The sequence below is a fragment of the Chiloscyllium punctatum genome, chromosome 20 (assembly GCF_047496795.1).
Source record: "Chiloscyllium punctatum isolate Juve2018m chromosome 20, sChiPun1.3, whole genome shotgun sequence".
Taxonomy (NCBI): Eukaryota; Metazoa; Chordata; class Chondrichthyes; order Orectolobiformes; family Hemiscylliidae; genus Chiloscyllium; species Chiloscyllium punctatum.
In genome coordinates this window covers 76,035,815-76,051,257 of record NC_092758.1, presented here as the reverse complement: position 1 = coordinate 76,051,257, position 15,443 = coordinate 76,035,815, and the positions used below count along the sequence as shown (strand labels likewise).

Below are 15,443 nucleotides of genomic sequence, written 5' to 3'. Positions count from 1 at the left end.
AACCAAAACTGTAAATGTCCTTTGTCAGCACAAACTGTTAAAAGGTCACAACGCATGTTGTATGTGTGTTTTATCAGAAAAATGGTCAGACTTTCAGGAAGTTTACTATTTTATAACTCTGACCTTCCTTTGACCCCAACATATCATTAGAACAACACACGGTCATGAAATGAAAAACTAGGGAACAGGGTGTTGTGGTGTAGATCTGGGTCTTTAATCTGTGGAACTGGAGCTAATTCAAACTGAGGCTAATGGGAAGAACATCTCCTCACCCTGTTGACCACAAAGGCTGTATATGAAACAAGCCCTGGACAGAATTAGTCCACTTTGTTAGGCTGGACTGTATGGCACAAATCTTTCCCTGACCGTGAAATGGCCTAGGGACCAAGTTTAGGAAATGTCACTTCACTGGTGTACTCTAGAGGACAGGCTTGAAATTTTTAACCTGTGCTGTCTGGAACTGACCTGGCACTACTTGGAGTTGATAACAGATCTGCCATTTTTCCATTTCAGGTGTTTATTTAAAATGATAGTACTGACTTTAATAAGCTTTTAAAAAGAAAGTAATGTATAAACATTTAAGCACTTTGCAATTGATGTGGTGGTTGTCCAGAGAGGTGGCCCTGCAGCTCTGTTTCCAGACTACAGGGTTTAGTAGCATAATCCTAGAAGTAAAGTCTTCATCAAAATGCCAAAAGAAAGGCACGAATTGCTGGGTATTTTTATTATGATTTTGGAAATTTTGAATGCCGCAAGCTTTGTTCAGAGATGAAACAAACATCTTCCACAGCCAGAACAATAAGGAAGACTGCTCAATAATAACGTGCTAAAATTAAATCAGGCCCATAATTTTAGGGGTATCAAAGTTAAACCATTACAATGTACAATGTTAAAACCTGATATTAAACCACCAGTTAACCATAAATATCTTTAAGCACCACTATTAAAGAAATGGCGATGGTCTTGTGGTATTATCGATGGACTGGTAATTTAGAGACCCAGGTGGTGTTCTGGGATCCTGGGCTCAAATTCTACCATGGAATTTTAAAAAATGGAAATTAAGAGTCTAATGATGACCCTAAATCCATTCTTGATTGTCAGAAAAATCCATCTGCTTCAATAATGTCCTTGAATGAGGGAAACTACCATCCTTACTGGTCTGGCCTACATGGGACTCCAAACCCACAGCAAAATGTTGACACTCAATTGCCCTGTGGGCAATTAAGGATGAGCAATAAATGCTGGCCTAGCCAGCGACACCCACATCGCCATGAATAAAAAAAACAAATAAACAGTGAAATATTCCATAGAAAATACTTAGAAGCCTCACCACAAGTGGCCACTCAATCAAGATCAAAAACAAAATTGAAAAGGGAATTGGACAAGAATTTGAGAAGGAATTAAAAACAAGTAAAAGGTCAGTGAAATGATGGTGAATGATGATTTGGAGGTGCCAGTGTTGGACTGGAGCTGCTGAAGTTAAAAATCTCAACACCAAGTTATAGCCCAATAGGTTTATTTGGAAGCACTAGCTTTTGGAGCACTGCTGGAGCAGCACTCTGAAAGATAGTACTGCACTTCCAAATGAACCTGTTAGACTATAACCTGGCGTTCTATGAATTTTTAATGATGTTGAAATAGGCAGCTCAAATTGAAGGGCTCATATGCTGAATGATGTTCTGAGCCCAATATTTAAGTATCACAAAATAAAAAAAAAGGAGTTGCTTGTTAATGATATTCAGTCTTTCAAACCCAAAGCTAAGCTTCAACCAACCACTACTTCATTCACCTCATCTTCCAGCTGTCAATTTAATAAAAATGCTTGTCAAAAGCCATTATAAAAATGGGATTACCGAAGCGGAAGTCTTTAAGTAAGATTTTATCTCAATCTTCTGATGCTTTGGGAATTTTGTTTTTTAAAAATGAAGCTCACACATGCTTTAAAAACCAACAGTCAATTTCTCAAAATGTGACAAACTAGAATTTACTGCATATTAGCATAGTGTTATCCAAGTCACGTCAGGAGCTCAGTGGATTGCTTGTACATTACAGAACACAACACATCCTGAAAGTGTTTCTTCGCTATCAACTTCTTGCTTTTACCAAGTATTGTCACTGCTCTTCCACCAAAATGTGGAAAAGTCTCCTTCATCTATCAGCGCCCTGAATGCACCAAGCAACATGTTCTTCCTGCAATATGTTTTTCAAATTCTTTCATCCCCGTATTCTCAAAATGATTAAGCTCATCTCCTTCATTCAGCCTTTCCTCCAGTGACCCTTCTCACTGGAAACAATACATGTAATGCTGAGAGATCATTTCATAACATACTTTTCTAGTTAACGCTTTGTAAACCAAATTGTGCTCTAGGCTTTTGACCTTCATCTTGGTTTTTGAAGTTTCTATTTCTTTAAAAAGAGAAGACCATCAAAAGGCCACACCCAGGAAACCTCCCACCCAGCTCATGTACGATAGGGTTAAGCCTATCCCATGCACATTGTTGATTCCTACCTGGTAGAGCAGTGATGAAGTCCCGTTGCAACATTGGTTTCAGATAGGAGTTAATATGCCCATGCTGATAATGGCACATCCGGGATATCAGGTGCTCCACGAACTCCACCTGATCGGACTCAGACCACTGGTCAAAATATTTAATACACAAATCCTTCTCTTTCTCGTAGTTCCCAGAGGGTCGCTTTCTGGAGACGATCATAGAAGGGGGCCCATTAGTGATCTGGGTTTGGTAAAGCGGAAAAGGAAATAAAAGAAACAGAAATATTATAGATACTTGAATTCAAGTTACAGGTCAAATCAATAAAGACATGTCAATGCTAAACCATTTAAAACACTGCAGCAGACTTTCTGCACATAGCTGGGAAAGGTGGCCAGGGCAGAGAAAGAAGCAAGAAAGCAGCATTCAGATGTGTCAGAGCACACAGGCTTTTAGGAAATATTCTATACATCTAAGCTCAATAAATCAGCAATTCTTTCTTTGCAAAACATTTACTTGCCAGAAAACATGCACAACACAAAAGACATCACAAATCAAGTAAGTGCAATATAGCCAAAGCAAACACGCTAAATTGTTTTTAAAATCATTTTGTAATCTTGGCCTACATAAGCTTTAAGCAAAAAAAATTAAATCCTACCTACATTTATATTTGGTGCATTTGGTGCCTTATAGGTGTTAACTTAAGAAAAAAACACGACAGTAGCAAATCATCAAACAAGTCATCCTAAGTGAGGCAAAGAGACCAACATGATATTGATTTGGTCATGTATCTCTCTCCATAGTGTTATACCGGGAATCTAGGTCAAGCAGCAGTAGAGGCAAGACCGCACAGTACAGAAAATGAGATTGAAATATCAGAATCAGACTCAGCTAATCTCAGTCAGGACAACATTAATTATCTTACCTACTTCTGCACTTGAAAAAGCAAAACTTGAGTGGTGACTTCGCAATATCCCAAACACTAAATTATGCACTCAGCTCTAGAGTGGGGCTAGCCAATGACCCCGTGTTCTGATTATTGCCTGACTCCTTTTATAGATGTGCATTGTGGACAGTGAGGGAGTGCAGGACGATGGTCAAACAATGTTCTAATGGGGTTGTGCACGCACTTGCAAATAACGTTCATAGGAGGAATAACCTAATTTCTCGTCCTCATGGAAGACGACTCCACCAAATTAAGGCCTTCAGAATAATATGATGGGGGAAAAGAAATTCAATGACCAGAATCTGTTCCTTCATATTGAACAGTTTGACACAGTACAGTTGAATCAGCAAGGCACCGAATCAGTGAAAGTTTAGAAGGTTGCCGGATATTCTTTGCATGCATAAAGATAGGAAGATTCAAATTGGGTAGATACGGATGGCTATCAGGAACAGGGAGACCTCATCTCAAAAATTAGAGCCAGACTTACTCGCAAGCTGGGTAGGAGTACCACAGACCAATTTCTGCATCTTTATGCAGTTTGCTTACATCCGTGTCCTTTCATTAAGTGTTGCTTGAGCAAAAAAAAGTCTCCTGGTCTGAGTTGAAGCATTGGCTAAAAACATTTATGGAGGGATTGTACAAAATGCGATCTTTGAGAGGGACACTTTTGCAATGAGTTGGGACATGATTTCAGTATTGGGTCTCCTCATTATCATTATGGAGATGGAGTTCATAGGGCCAGAGTCCACGTGGGTGTTTTTTTTTTAGAGCAACCTAATCGGCCCCTCAAAGCAGGAGAAGTATGGATAGGGTGAATACCAGGGTCTTTTTCCCAGGGTAAAACAGTCCAAAACTAGAGGGTATAGGTTTAAGGTGAGAGGGGCAAGATTTAAAAAGGGACCTGAGGGGCAACTTTTTTCACACAAAGTGGTGCATGAATGGAACGAGCTACCAGAGATGGTAGTGAAGACAGGTACAATTACAACATTTAAAAGGCATCTAGATGGGTACATGAATGAGAGTTTAAGAGGAATATGGGCCATATGCTGGCAAATGGGACTAGATCAGTTTAGGATATCTGATCAGCATGGACCAGTTGGACTGAAGGGTCTGTTTCTATGCTGTACAACTATGCTATTTAGAAGTGAAAGCATGAAGCACTTTTCATGCATAGGGTAACAGGAATCTGTAACTCCTAAAAGGTTGCTGATGATGGGCCAATTGGAGCTCATGAAACTGATACAGACAATAGTTTGAAAGATGAGAGAGACTGAAAAGATTTAGAATAATGGAGTAAATGGAGTTAACGCACAGATCACCTGTGAATACTGAATAGGTACTGAACAATCTATTTCTGTTCCCTTGATCCCAGCACCAAGGCTATCTTATAGATTTTGGTGCAGACTGTCCAGGTTCAAATTCTGAATAAAAACGGCCAGATTGCTCATGTTGAGATTATATGGGACCCCATACACCACCTTTTACTGGTAGGTTCCTCCAGCCTGAAACCAAATTTTGCCATTTGTTGATAGAGGGCCAAACTACAAAGTGTACATTATCTTATACAACAAACACCTAAAACACTTGAACTAACAAAAAAAACCATTGGTGACCAGAGCAAGTAGGTTTAGGCACAGTAGCTTCAGTGCTACAATTATGCTGGAGGCATCTATTGAGGCTGGAATGGAGACACCTCATCAAGTCAGATATATGCACAGCTTGGTCTGGATCTGGTCAGTTTGATGCAGTCAGAAGGTACCATGGAAGACTTCCACGCCCTGACATCACCACCCTTCATCTTCAGCACAGAAAGAAACAAAACTAAATGGAGAAAAAGAAACATTTTCTAAGTTTATGGAGAAGTTAGCAGCACCATGGACAGAAAGCAGGGCACAGTACACAATACTGTCAAATAAACAATGTGCAAGTTTTTTCACAGGACAGAACATATGGGTGGTTTCTGCCTACTTCACAACAGTGGGCACATCATCTTTTGTCACTGTATCGAATTAGAGAGGCTGCCTTTTAACTAATACTGGTCAAGTTTGAATCTGTATTAACATGGATGTGGGTAAGTTGCATGCTCCCTTCTAGCCAAGTCTAGTACCACTGGCTTCTCTCGACCTCATTCAAACAAAATTGACAGCAGGTGCACTGTGGCACTGGTGAAAGGAAATGACAGATCTATGGTTGGTGCTTAATCTAAGATATCAAGCTAGTCCAAAGGAAAGAACAAAAGTCTAAATAGATGCACTTAGCCAAAACAATGTTAAATTTGGTTCATTCTTTCATAACAAACTTGAAAAAGGTTAAGACCAAGGAAACATTATTTGGCTTATTTTCAGCAGGGTGTTGCTGGTGAATACATGAACAAGAGTAGGCCACTTGGCCCTTAGATTCTTCTCCATCTCATGGCTGATCTGACTAACCTCAACTCTGCATTCCTGCATATCCCTAATGATTTTTCATCCCCTTGGGAATCAAAATTCTATTTACCTCTGCCTTAAAATTTGGAGATTCTGCACTACTACCTTTGAGGAAGGGAATTCCAAAGACTGTCAATTCTTAGCAAAACACAAAAGGTCTTAAATAGCAAACCTCAATTTTTAAACAATTAACCCTAGTTCTAAATTCTCCCAGAAGAAGAAACATCCTTTCCACATCCACCTTGTCCAATCATTTCAGGGTTCTATATGTTTCAACTTAGCTCCCCTCCCCAGGCTCTTCTAACCTCCAGAGGACATAGGCCTAGCCTATCTAGGCTTTCGTAAGGCAATCCGCTCATTCCTGATAATATCATGTATTACCAATCCCTAGGTGCCCCTCAAAAAGTGGTGGTGAGCACAATGCAGAACCTCTGCAGCTCACGCAGTGGAGGCACGTCCAGAATGTTGTAAGGTAGAGCGTTCTCAGGTTTTGATCTACAGACCGGAATAATAGCAGGATGCTTCCAAGTTAGGGCTTGGAGTTTCGATGTGTTTGCTGTCCTTATCCAGGTAAGTATTAGAAATCAGGGAGTTTGGTTGAGGCCGCTATCAAAAAAGCCATGTTGCATTATCACACAGCCATCACCATATCTCAACTACACATCGATGGACGTGGAGAAAAAAAGAGAGGGAAATGAGCAATGAACACAGATCCAATTTAATAAGCCGTGATATAGGATTGATAGCATTGACTGGAAATGTTTGACGGAAAAGTGGGACACAGTGTGCTATATTCTTTATTATCTTCATTCTGTACCTCTTTTGGGAGTCATAGAGATGTACAGCATGGAAACAGACCATTCGGTCCAACCCGTCCATGCCGACCAGATATCCCAACCCAATCTAGTCCCACCTGCCAGCACCCGGTCCATATCCGTCCAAACCCTTCCTATTCATATACCCATCCAAATGCCTCTTAAATGTTGCAATTGTACCAGCCTCCACCACATCCTCTGGCAGCTCATTCCATACACATACCACCCTCTGCGTGAAAATGTTGCCCCTTAGGTCTCTGTTATATCTTTCCCCTCTCACCCTAAACCTATGTCCTCTAGTTCTGGACTCCCCGATCCCAGGGAAAAGACTTTGCCTATTTATCCTATCCATGCCCCTCATAATTTTGTAAACCTCTATAAGGTCACCCCTCAGCCTCCGACGATCCAGGGAAAACAGCCCCAGCCTGTTCAGTCTCTCCTTGTAGCTCAGATCCTCCAACCCTGGCAACATCCTTGTAAATCTTTTCTGAACCTTTTCAAGTTTCACATTTTTCCGATAGGACGGAGACCAGAATTGCACGCAATATTCCAACAGTGGCCTAACCAATGTCCTGTACAGCCACAACATGACCTCCCAACTCCTGTACTCAATACTCTGACCAATAAAGGAAAGCATACCAAACGCCTTCTTCACTATCCTATCTACCTGCGACTCCACTTTCAAGGAGCTATGAACCTGCACTCGAAAGTCTCTTTGTTCAGCAACACTCCCTAGAACCTTACCATTAAGTGTATAAGTCCTGCTAAGATTTGCTTTCCCAAAATGCAGTACCTCGCATTTATCTGAATTAATCTCTATCTGCCACTTCTCAGCCCACTGGCCCATCTGGTCAAGATCCTGCTGTAATCTGAGGTAACCCTCTTCGCTGTCCACTACACCTCCAATTTTGGTGTCATCTGCAAACTTAGTAACTGTACCTCTTATGCTCGCATCCAAATCATTTATGTAAATCACCAGTTGACAATGATGATGTAGAAGGAACTTTACTCTGCATCACAGCCGGTCATTAAACTTCTCAGGTTATACGTGCCCTCTGCATATTCCAGGCTCTAGTTTCATATTTTCATCAATTGTTTTCTTAATGTCAACATTCATCTCCATGCACAGAAAGTGTCAGGTTTTAACAAATATTTTTTGAAATTTCCAAACTGGCAGATGTGAATAAATTTTATTTGAATGGAGTAAAATCTACTCAAACGTAGATTTAGAAGCACTGAATTGCTACAGAATGGTGGACTATAGACACGAATGCAATGATTTTATAACAAATGTCTAAATGATCACACTCCACACTAGTTTGAACATTTTACATTACTGAACTAAAGATATACAACGCTTCAATCCACTAGCATTACCGTGCTTATATTCATGAGACCTAATGCCTAAACTAACAGGAACAAAAGGGAACTGCTTAAAGGCAGCACTACTGATGTCCCCAAGCAGCAAAATGTTAGCCTCATTCAGTTAGGAATGAATTATGCCTAATAAGAACATAGGATATAAAATATTCATTTTGGATTGAACCTATCAGCAGCTACTTTTCCAAGAATCCATTTTCAACACATCTCAGCCCACAAGCAATCTAACAAACTAACATGGAAAAGTAGACCCCAGCTCCAGTGACGGGCTTGTTTAATGTTCAGCCACCAATTTGCGATTAGCTTTGGACCCTGATCAGCAGCCACATGCCGGATCTTGAACAGCATAAGGATGCAGTCAGCCAAGCTATGACCATGCTTCAATAATATCAGGCCTCAGGCTTTCTCTACCTCTAGTAGGCTCTGGACTCTTCACATTGAATGAGGTGTTCAAATTTCTGCCTGTCAATAGATTTCAGCTTAGCACTGGGAAACAGAAAGCAGCCTGGTGCTATTTTCAGATTCCTTGGCCTTGTTCAGCACTTGCCAGACACATGGGCACAAACACATCCCCTTCTACGAGGACCGCCTTCTTGAAAACATTTCAAATTCAATTTCAGAATCCTTGTCCTTCATCTGCAAAACCCTACAGGCGCATGACCTCACCCACTCCCGATTTCTGCCACTTTGTCTCCATTGCCCTACCTTTCACTGGCTTATTCTCTCAGTACATGACAAACCCTAAACTTCTCTTTTCTAAACCTCTGCTCAAACATCATTCTTGGATTGTACCTTTGAAAACCATTACAAACCCTTCTCTCACTGTCGCTTTGAACCAGGTTGCCTCCATCAGAGCCATCTTGGATGATTTTACTGTGTTGAACAAGTGAGACCATACAACTGAACCCTTTACAAATCCACCTGCTGATAAATTGTACTAACTCTAATATACTTTTATACTGGGTGGTTTAGACAGCATCCTACCCCCAGCCAATAACCCACCCCAATATAAAACTTCATTGATAGGCCAAATTTAGGAGGACAGAATTTCTCCCAACTTACAGATGCCGGTGGGATTTCAGTATTGGTAGCGGTGTAAAATAGTTATAGAGCCAAGAGTACAATTATAGATACTGTCCTAACTGGAAAAGCACCTTGAATTGTATAATTTGAAGGTGAAGCACTAATCGGCAAAAGGAAAGCCTGGAAATGGCCAATGCTGTACAAGTGCAACTTACACCTGATAAAATTGCACTTACGCTAGTACGTTTTAATGTTGGACAGCTCTTGATCTGCATACTAACAAACCTAAACTGAAAACACTCAGCAAGTCAGGCAACATCTATGGAGGGAGAAACAGAGATAACATTTCAGGTCATTGACCTATCAGGCTAAATGAGTTTGACTGTAGAACTGATCTGTACATAAGTACCATCCACAATTTAAACGCTCATTCAAGGGAAAGATCGCGTGTCTCCTTGATGTGCTTTACACCTATTTTCTACAGACAATTTTTACCTGCCATACTGTATTCTTCTTTGGAGACTCATCTTCATTCTGATCCTCCATCCCCGATGTATTCTGTAATGCAGGAAACAATGTGTCACCAATGAAGACTTGCTCAGAGAAATATATTTTAAGTGCTTCTGAGGAATTGCAGACAATTCAGCATCAAACCTATCAATACAAAGTTCATTGTATGTTCAAAATCCAGATTATTTGCTTTGGGCATGGGAAGGGGAGAGGGAAGACAAAATGATTACATGGAAAAGAGCCAGTATTATGCCGAGGCTTGCTAAAGACAAATTCGTAATGACTTACTAAATAATAATAATAAACAGTCATGATTTGGAGATGCCTGGGGTGTACAAAAAGTTAAAAATCACACAACAGCAGGTTATAGTCCAACAGGTTTAATTGGAAGTACTAACGTTTGAAGTGCTGCTCCTTCATCAGGAGAACTACCTGATAACAGAGCAGCGCTCCGAAAGCTAGTGCTTCCAATTAAACCCGTTGGACTATAACCTGGTGCTGTGTGAATAATAAACAGGATAGATCCATCAGATTACAGGTTCAAAACAACAAAACTGGTTTGATGGTGAGAAATCTGTGGCCCATCACAGTCCACATTACAAGTCCAGGATTAGAATAAATGAGGACCCCTACATTATACTGCCAACTATACAGTGTGCCTGCACTATACTACTAACATAGCAGTGAACACAATAGCTATAATCTGACTTGGGAGACACAGACAAGAGTTATACAAGAGGAAATTCCAGCAAGGTAAATTCATAAAAGCAAACTCTCAAATGACTTCAAGGCATTCTCCAGAACCGTCATAAGAGCAAGTTGAAATTTTGAATGCTACGCTGGTCAATTTGCAAAGTATTTAGAAACATACTTTCCTGTCATCTTTCTCAATGGCTAATGGAATTTGACAGAGTAACTCCAAACTGGTATGCCAGCTGACTCAGTCTGAACCACAAGACTCCACGTTCAACCCCTCCCCTCTCCATACCAGACACTCATCAGAAAATTCAAGGATGACATTCCAGTGTAGGACCGAGGGAGTTGGTGTCACAGCTGCTATTTTTCAGATAAGCTCTTAAATTGAGGTCCTATCTGCACGTTCAGGTCTACATAAAAGGTCTCAACTATTTCTCAAAGTAGTTATCCATGGTGTCCAGACCAGTATTTACCCATCACTCAACATCAGAAAAAAAAGATTATCTGGTCATTATCACATTAATATTTAAAAGGAGTTTGCTAAGTGCACATTGGTTCCTGCATTATTTACAATGACACCCATGATTACATTTCAGGAAGCATTTAGGGACATCCAGTGAACATTAACTTAATCATAAATGCACGTCTTGTGGTTTAGAACTCCAAAAGAATTTTTCAACTTGGCTTGACTATGGGAATAGTCAAAGTGCCTTCACCAAACTTGGTCACATCTCAAGTTAAGAGTTTTTACATGGACACTTGTTTTTACATCCAACTCTTTCTCAAAAGGTTCCATTTCCAGAAGTCAATTTAACTACTTAAACAAGAACTGAAGTCACAACAAAATGACAACCCGGCATCAAGATAGAAACTTTAAGCCCAATCTTCACATGACTGATGGTTTCTACGTCATCCATGCTGAAGCAATTTTTCAATTTTTATCAAAGTGTTTGTTCCCAGATGTGGACATTGCAACATTGATCAGGATTTATTGTCCATGCCTAAATACCTGGATAGAGTGGTGGGAACTGCCTTCTTGAAGCGCTGCAGTCCTTTTGGTGTATGCATTGACATACAATGCTGTTAGAAAATAACTTTCAGGATGTTGACCCAGTAACACTAAAGAAACAGCCTCATATTTCCAAGTCATGATAGTACTGCCAGAGGATCTTTGGTGAATTATTGCAATGAATGTTGGAGATAGTACACACTGCTGTTACTGAGCGTTGGTGGTGGATAATTGTGAATATGGTGTCAAGTGGGCTGCTTTGGCTTGGATATTGTAAAGCTTCTTGAGAGCTGGTGGAGCTGTATACATCCAGCCAAGTAGGGAGCATTCCATCATACTCCTGACTTGTGCCTTGTAGATGGTGGGCAGGTTTTGGAAGTCTGAATTTTCCTTTCTGATGAACTCAGGTAAACAGAAAACACCGACCAGGCTTCTGTACTTAATAAGAAACTTCTTATTCCAAAGAAATCAGTTCTTCCAACAGGTAAATGCAAGTATGGATCGTATAACTGCTATGTGAAAGTCTAACTCCTTATTAAACTGTTATCAATGTATACAGATAGACAGTCAAATAAACAAACATATTATAGGCAGAAGGAAAAGTATTAGAAAAACAGTTCAATAGTACTAGTCCACAGAATTTGATGAATTGGCCCTTGTGTTTTTTTTTTCCTAAGGTCTTCCTTCTGTTCTGATCTCCTTCATTCCTGAGTCTCAGCTATTTACTGAAAATACATGGCACTCAGCACATGACTTGTAGAATCCTTCTAAAACTGGTTACATGCAGCTGCTGGTGGGATGGAACAGCTATTTTCCAAGTTTTTGTTACTTCTGTGGAGAGACCTTGGATGCTCTGCAGTCTGGAGGGATCCCTCCCCATATCATAAACACACAAGCTGTTCACCTGCCCAAGAGCCAGAATTGGCATCCAGAACTGAGCCCGATGGCATAAACCAAATCAGCAATCTGTCACTAGGCAAAGCTTGCTGTGCACATGCAGAACATACATACCCAGTGCAAGTCTGCCTGTGCAAGGACGGACACACTCCCCACGTGCAAGGATGGATGTGCTGGCCTTAAAAGGGGGTCCAGAGGAGGTTTGCAAAACTGAGTACAGGAATGTGTGGCTTGTCATATGTGGAGCAGTTCATGAGTCTGCACTCAATGCAGTCTAGGTGGATTTAATGGTGCTTGTGCGATTTCATTAAAACTTACGGAATACTAAAAGCCTGGATAGAGTGAATATTAAATGTTACCACTTGTAGAAGAGACTAGGACCAGAGGACAGAGCCTCAAAACACTTTAGGACAGAGATGAGGAGGAATTTCTTCAGCCAGAGGGTGATGAATCTATGGAAGGCATTGAGTGTCTAAGATAGAGATAGACAGATTTTTCATTATTAAGGAGATCAAGTGTTACAAGCAGGCAGGAGAATGGAGTTGAGAAACACATCAGTCATGATCAAATGGCAGAGCAAACTCGATGGGCCAAATGGCCTAATTCTGCTCCAACGTCTTAGGGTGCCATCTTAGATCTCTTCCCCCACTGCTTGAACAAAGCAACAACTCTCACCGAGTTCCAAAATCTTTCTATAGTCCTTCATTCAAAACAGTCCTTTTCCCATGTTGGTCCATCATCAACAGCAAAATAAAATATGTTGCCTTTACAAAACGGTTTTGTAGATAGAGGGGCATGGTTAGTTCGGAGTTCAAGTCTTCTGTATTAGTGCCAGAATGCTGTCAAGGCCATAGCCTTTGCAGTAGTCAGTGCCTTCAATCAATTCTTGTTCTCACACATGAATCAAAATGTCTGAAGATTGACAATGGTGATGCTGGAGACATCAGGAAATAACCAAGATGGATCAACCACTTGGCACTTCTGGTTGAAGATGCTTGCACATGCTTCACCTTTGCACCATCTGCTGTGCTCCACCATCACTTAGATGGAGTTAAACACAGACACATGGGATTAGTTCAGTTTAGGAAATCTGGTCGGCATAGATGAGTTGGCCTCAAGGGCAAGTTTCTATGCTGTACAACTCAATGACTTATGTACGACTGGATGCAGTTCTGTGGAGCTGAGATTTGATTTGTTGGTTGGAACATCACTTTGCTGTGTCACATGCTGCTTACATTGCTTTGCACTTAAGCAGAGTGCATTGTAGCTTCACCAGTTAAACCCTGACTTCAGGTGCTACTCCCGACATGCTTACTCTCTGACACTCATCAATGACTCTTACAGAGTAATGAGAGTTTTGTCACTTTGTATTCTGAAAGGTAATGTAGCCTATAGTTCCTCAAGTTGTGTGTTACTATCAGTTTTACCCACTACACGCCTTGTGAAACTCATGGCAGGATGGTGAAGGAGAAAACAAGTCATCCATTATTGCTCTATTTTGGATTTATTCAAAAAAGTGAAAGATTAAAAAGGTACAGCTCCAAAGTGCTGCAGTGTCAAGAAATGTCTATTTATGACTTTCTTTTTGAAATTAACCTGTTTGCATATATTTGACATGATAGGACTTGAACTCTTACTAATACATTCTTACTAATCAACTTGTTCGGATGTGTTATAAACATTCTCTGGGGGTTAGATTTGAACCCAGACTTCTGGCTCAAAGGCAGGAACTGTAGCACTGTGCTATAACGGTCTCTTAATGTCTCTTCATAACATGCTCGGGCAAAGATCCAATTTTTAATTTATACAATTAAAATTCTGACTCTTGTCGATAATCTGTTTCTGTGTCACTGGTTAAAGAAGAAACAGGAAGCCAAACACCGGTGAGAACATTCCTATCACACTAAATAATGCATGGTATCATTCTGAAGTTGAAAATGTGTTGCTTGAAAAGCGCAGCAGGTCAGGCAGCATCCAAGGAACAGGAGAATCGACGTTTCGGGCATAAGCCCTTCTTCAGGGATTCCTGAAGAAGGGTTTATGCCCGAAACGTCGATTCTCCTGTTCCTTGGATGCTGCCTGACCTGCTGCGCTTTTCCAGCAACACATTTTCAGCTCAGATCTCCAGCATCTGCAGTCCTCACTTTCTCCTCGATCATTTTGAAGTTCACCTGGGAGGGCAAATGGGAGACTTATCTAATGTTTCATCCTAACAGCAGTAGTTCCCACAATGCAGGACTACTTCAGGACTTTAAATTGTATTTTCCGCTCAAGCCTCTGATGTAGGAATTGAGTCCAGACTCCTGATAGAGGGGAGACTGCAACCTGTTGAGTAACAGCTGACATCCTATCACCAACATTCATTCAATATGCTGGTGTCATGCTAAAGGGAGAAACCTCAATACAAGTGTATGTAATACATACTCCAGAAGTTATCCTATAGTCCCTTTTCAGAGATAGTAGCCTGCGCGAGTATTTCTGAAATAGCAACATGGTCTTGTTGCCAGTGGCATTATAGCAATAAGTTACAAGTCAATCAGCCCAACAGGACTACATTGGAGTTCATACTGCACACAAGACCATCACTACATCATTGAATCTCTCTCATCCTTTCTCTGTGAGTCCATCCAAATTCAGTGAAAATGCATCGATACTTTTCACTTCAACTGTGCCTTTTAGAGGTAAGTTTCACATTTTATCCATCGGTGAGTTTCTCCCGAATTCTCTACTCCTTAGAGACTATTTCGTATTCATAACAGTTCTGGTATCATCCATAAGTGCAAGCATTTTCTCCATATCCACCACAAACACAGAATTTTAAGGACAAGGTCTACTGATCTTCTCTTTCCTAGAGGAAATAACCAAAACCTGGTCACCTTTTCTGACAGGCTTACCTGCTTATTGTATGCCCTTATTAACCCAAGTTGTCACTTATGATTTCTATACCCCCTAGCTTCTCCACCCAATTTCATCATGTACTTTACTTTTCCTATCAAAATACATTATCATCAACATTGGGCGTATAATTTAAAGATGACCTTCAATCCACAAGTTCACTCATGTTTTAATGAAGATAAAACCATTCTATCCAAAATCTCTGGACTGTGATGAGCAGTTTCAAGTCGTACATGGGCTTGGTGTGATCAATCTGGACCAATGATTTTATACTCTTTTCAAAAGGCAAAGCTTTGCTCCATCAGAAACTGATATTTCAGAACTTAACGGCACAATCATTCTTAAAGTCTGATTTGC

General features: G+C 40.6%; 1 protein-coding gene across 5 annotated transcripts in view; it reads right to left on the bottom strand.

Annotated features, from left to right (window-relative positions):
- Nucleotides 1-15,443, bottom strand: part of LOC140492203 (F-box/WD repeat-containing protein 11) — a 175,071-nt gene that overhangs the window by 70,133 nt on the left and 89,495 nt on the right. For 3 of the 5 annotated variants that reach the window (XM_072591084.1, XM_072591085.1, XM_072591086.1), the window contains 2 exons: nt 9,575-9,637; nt 2,510-2,732 (listed from right to left, as the gene is read on the bottom strand). In XM_072591084.1, the coding sequence (XP_072447185.1) occupies nt 2,510-2,732; nt 9,575-9,637 (286 nt within the window). The other 2 variants (XM_072591087.1, XM_072591088.1) reach the window with 2 other exon arrangements.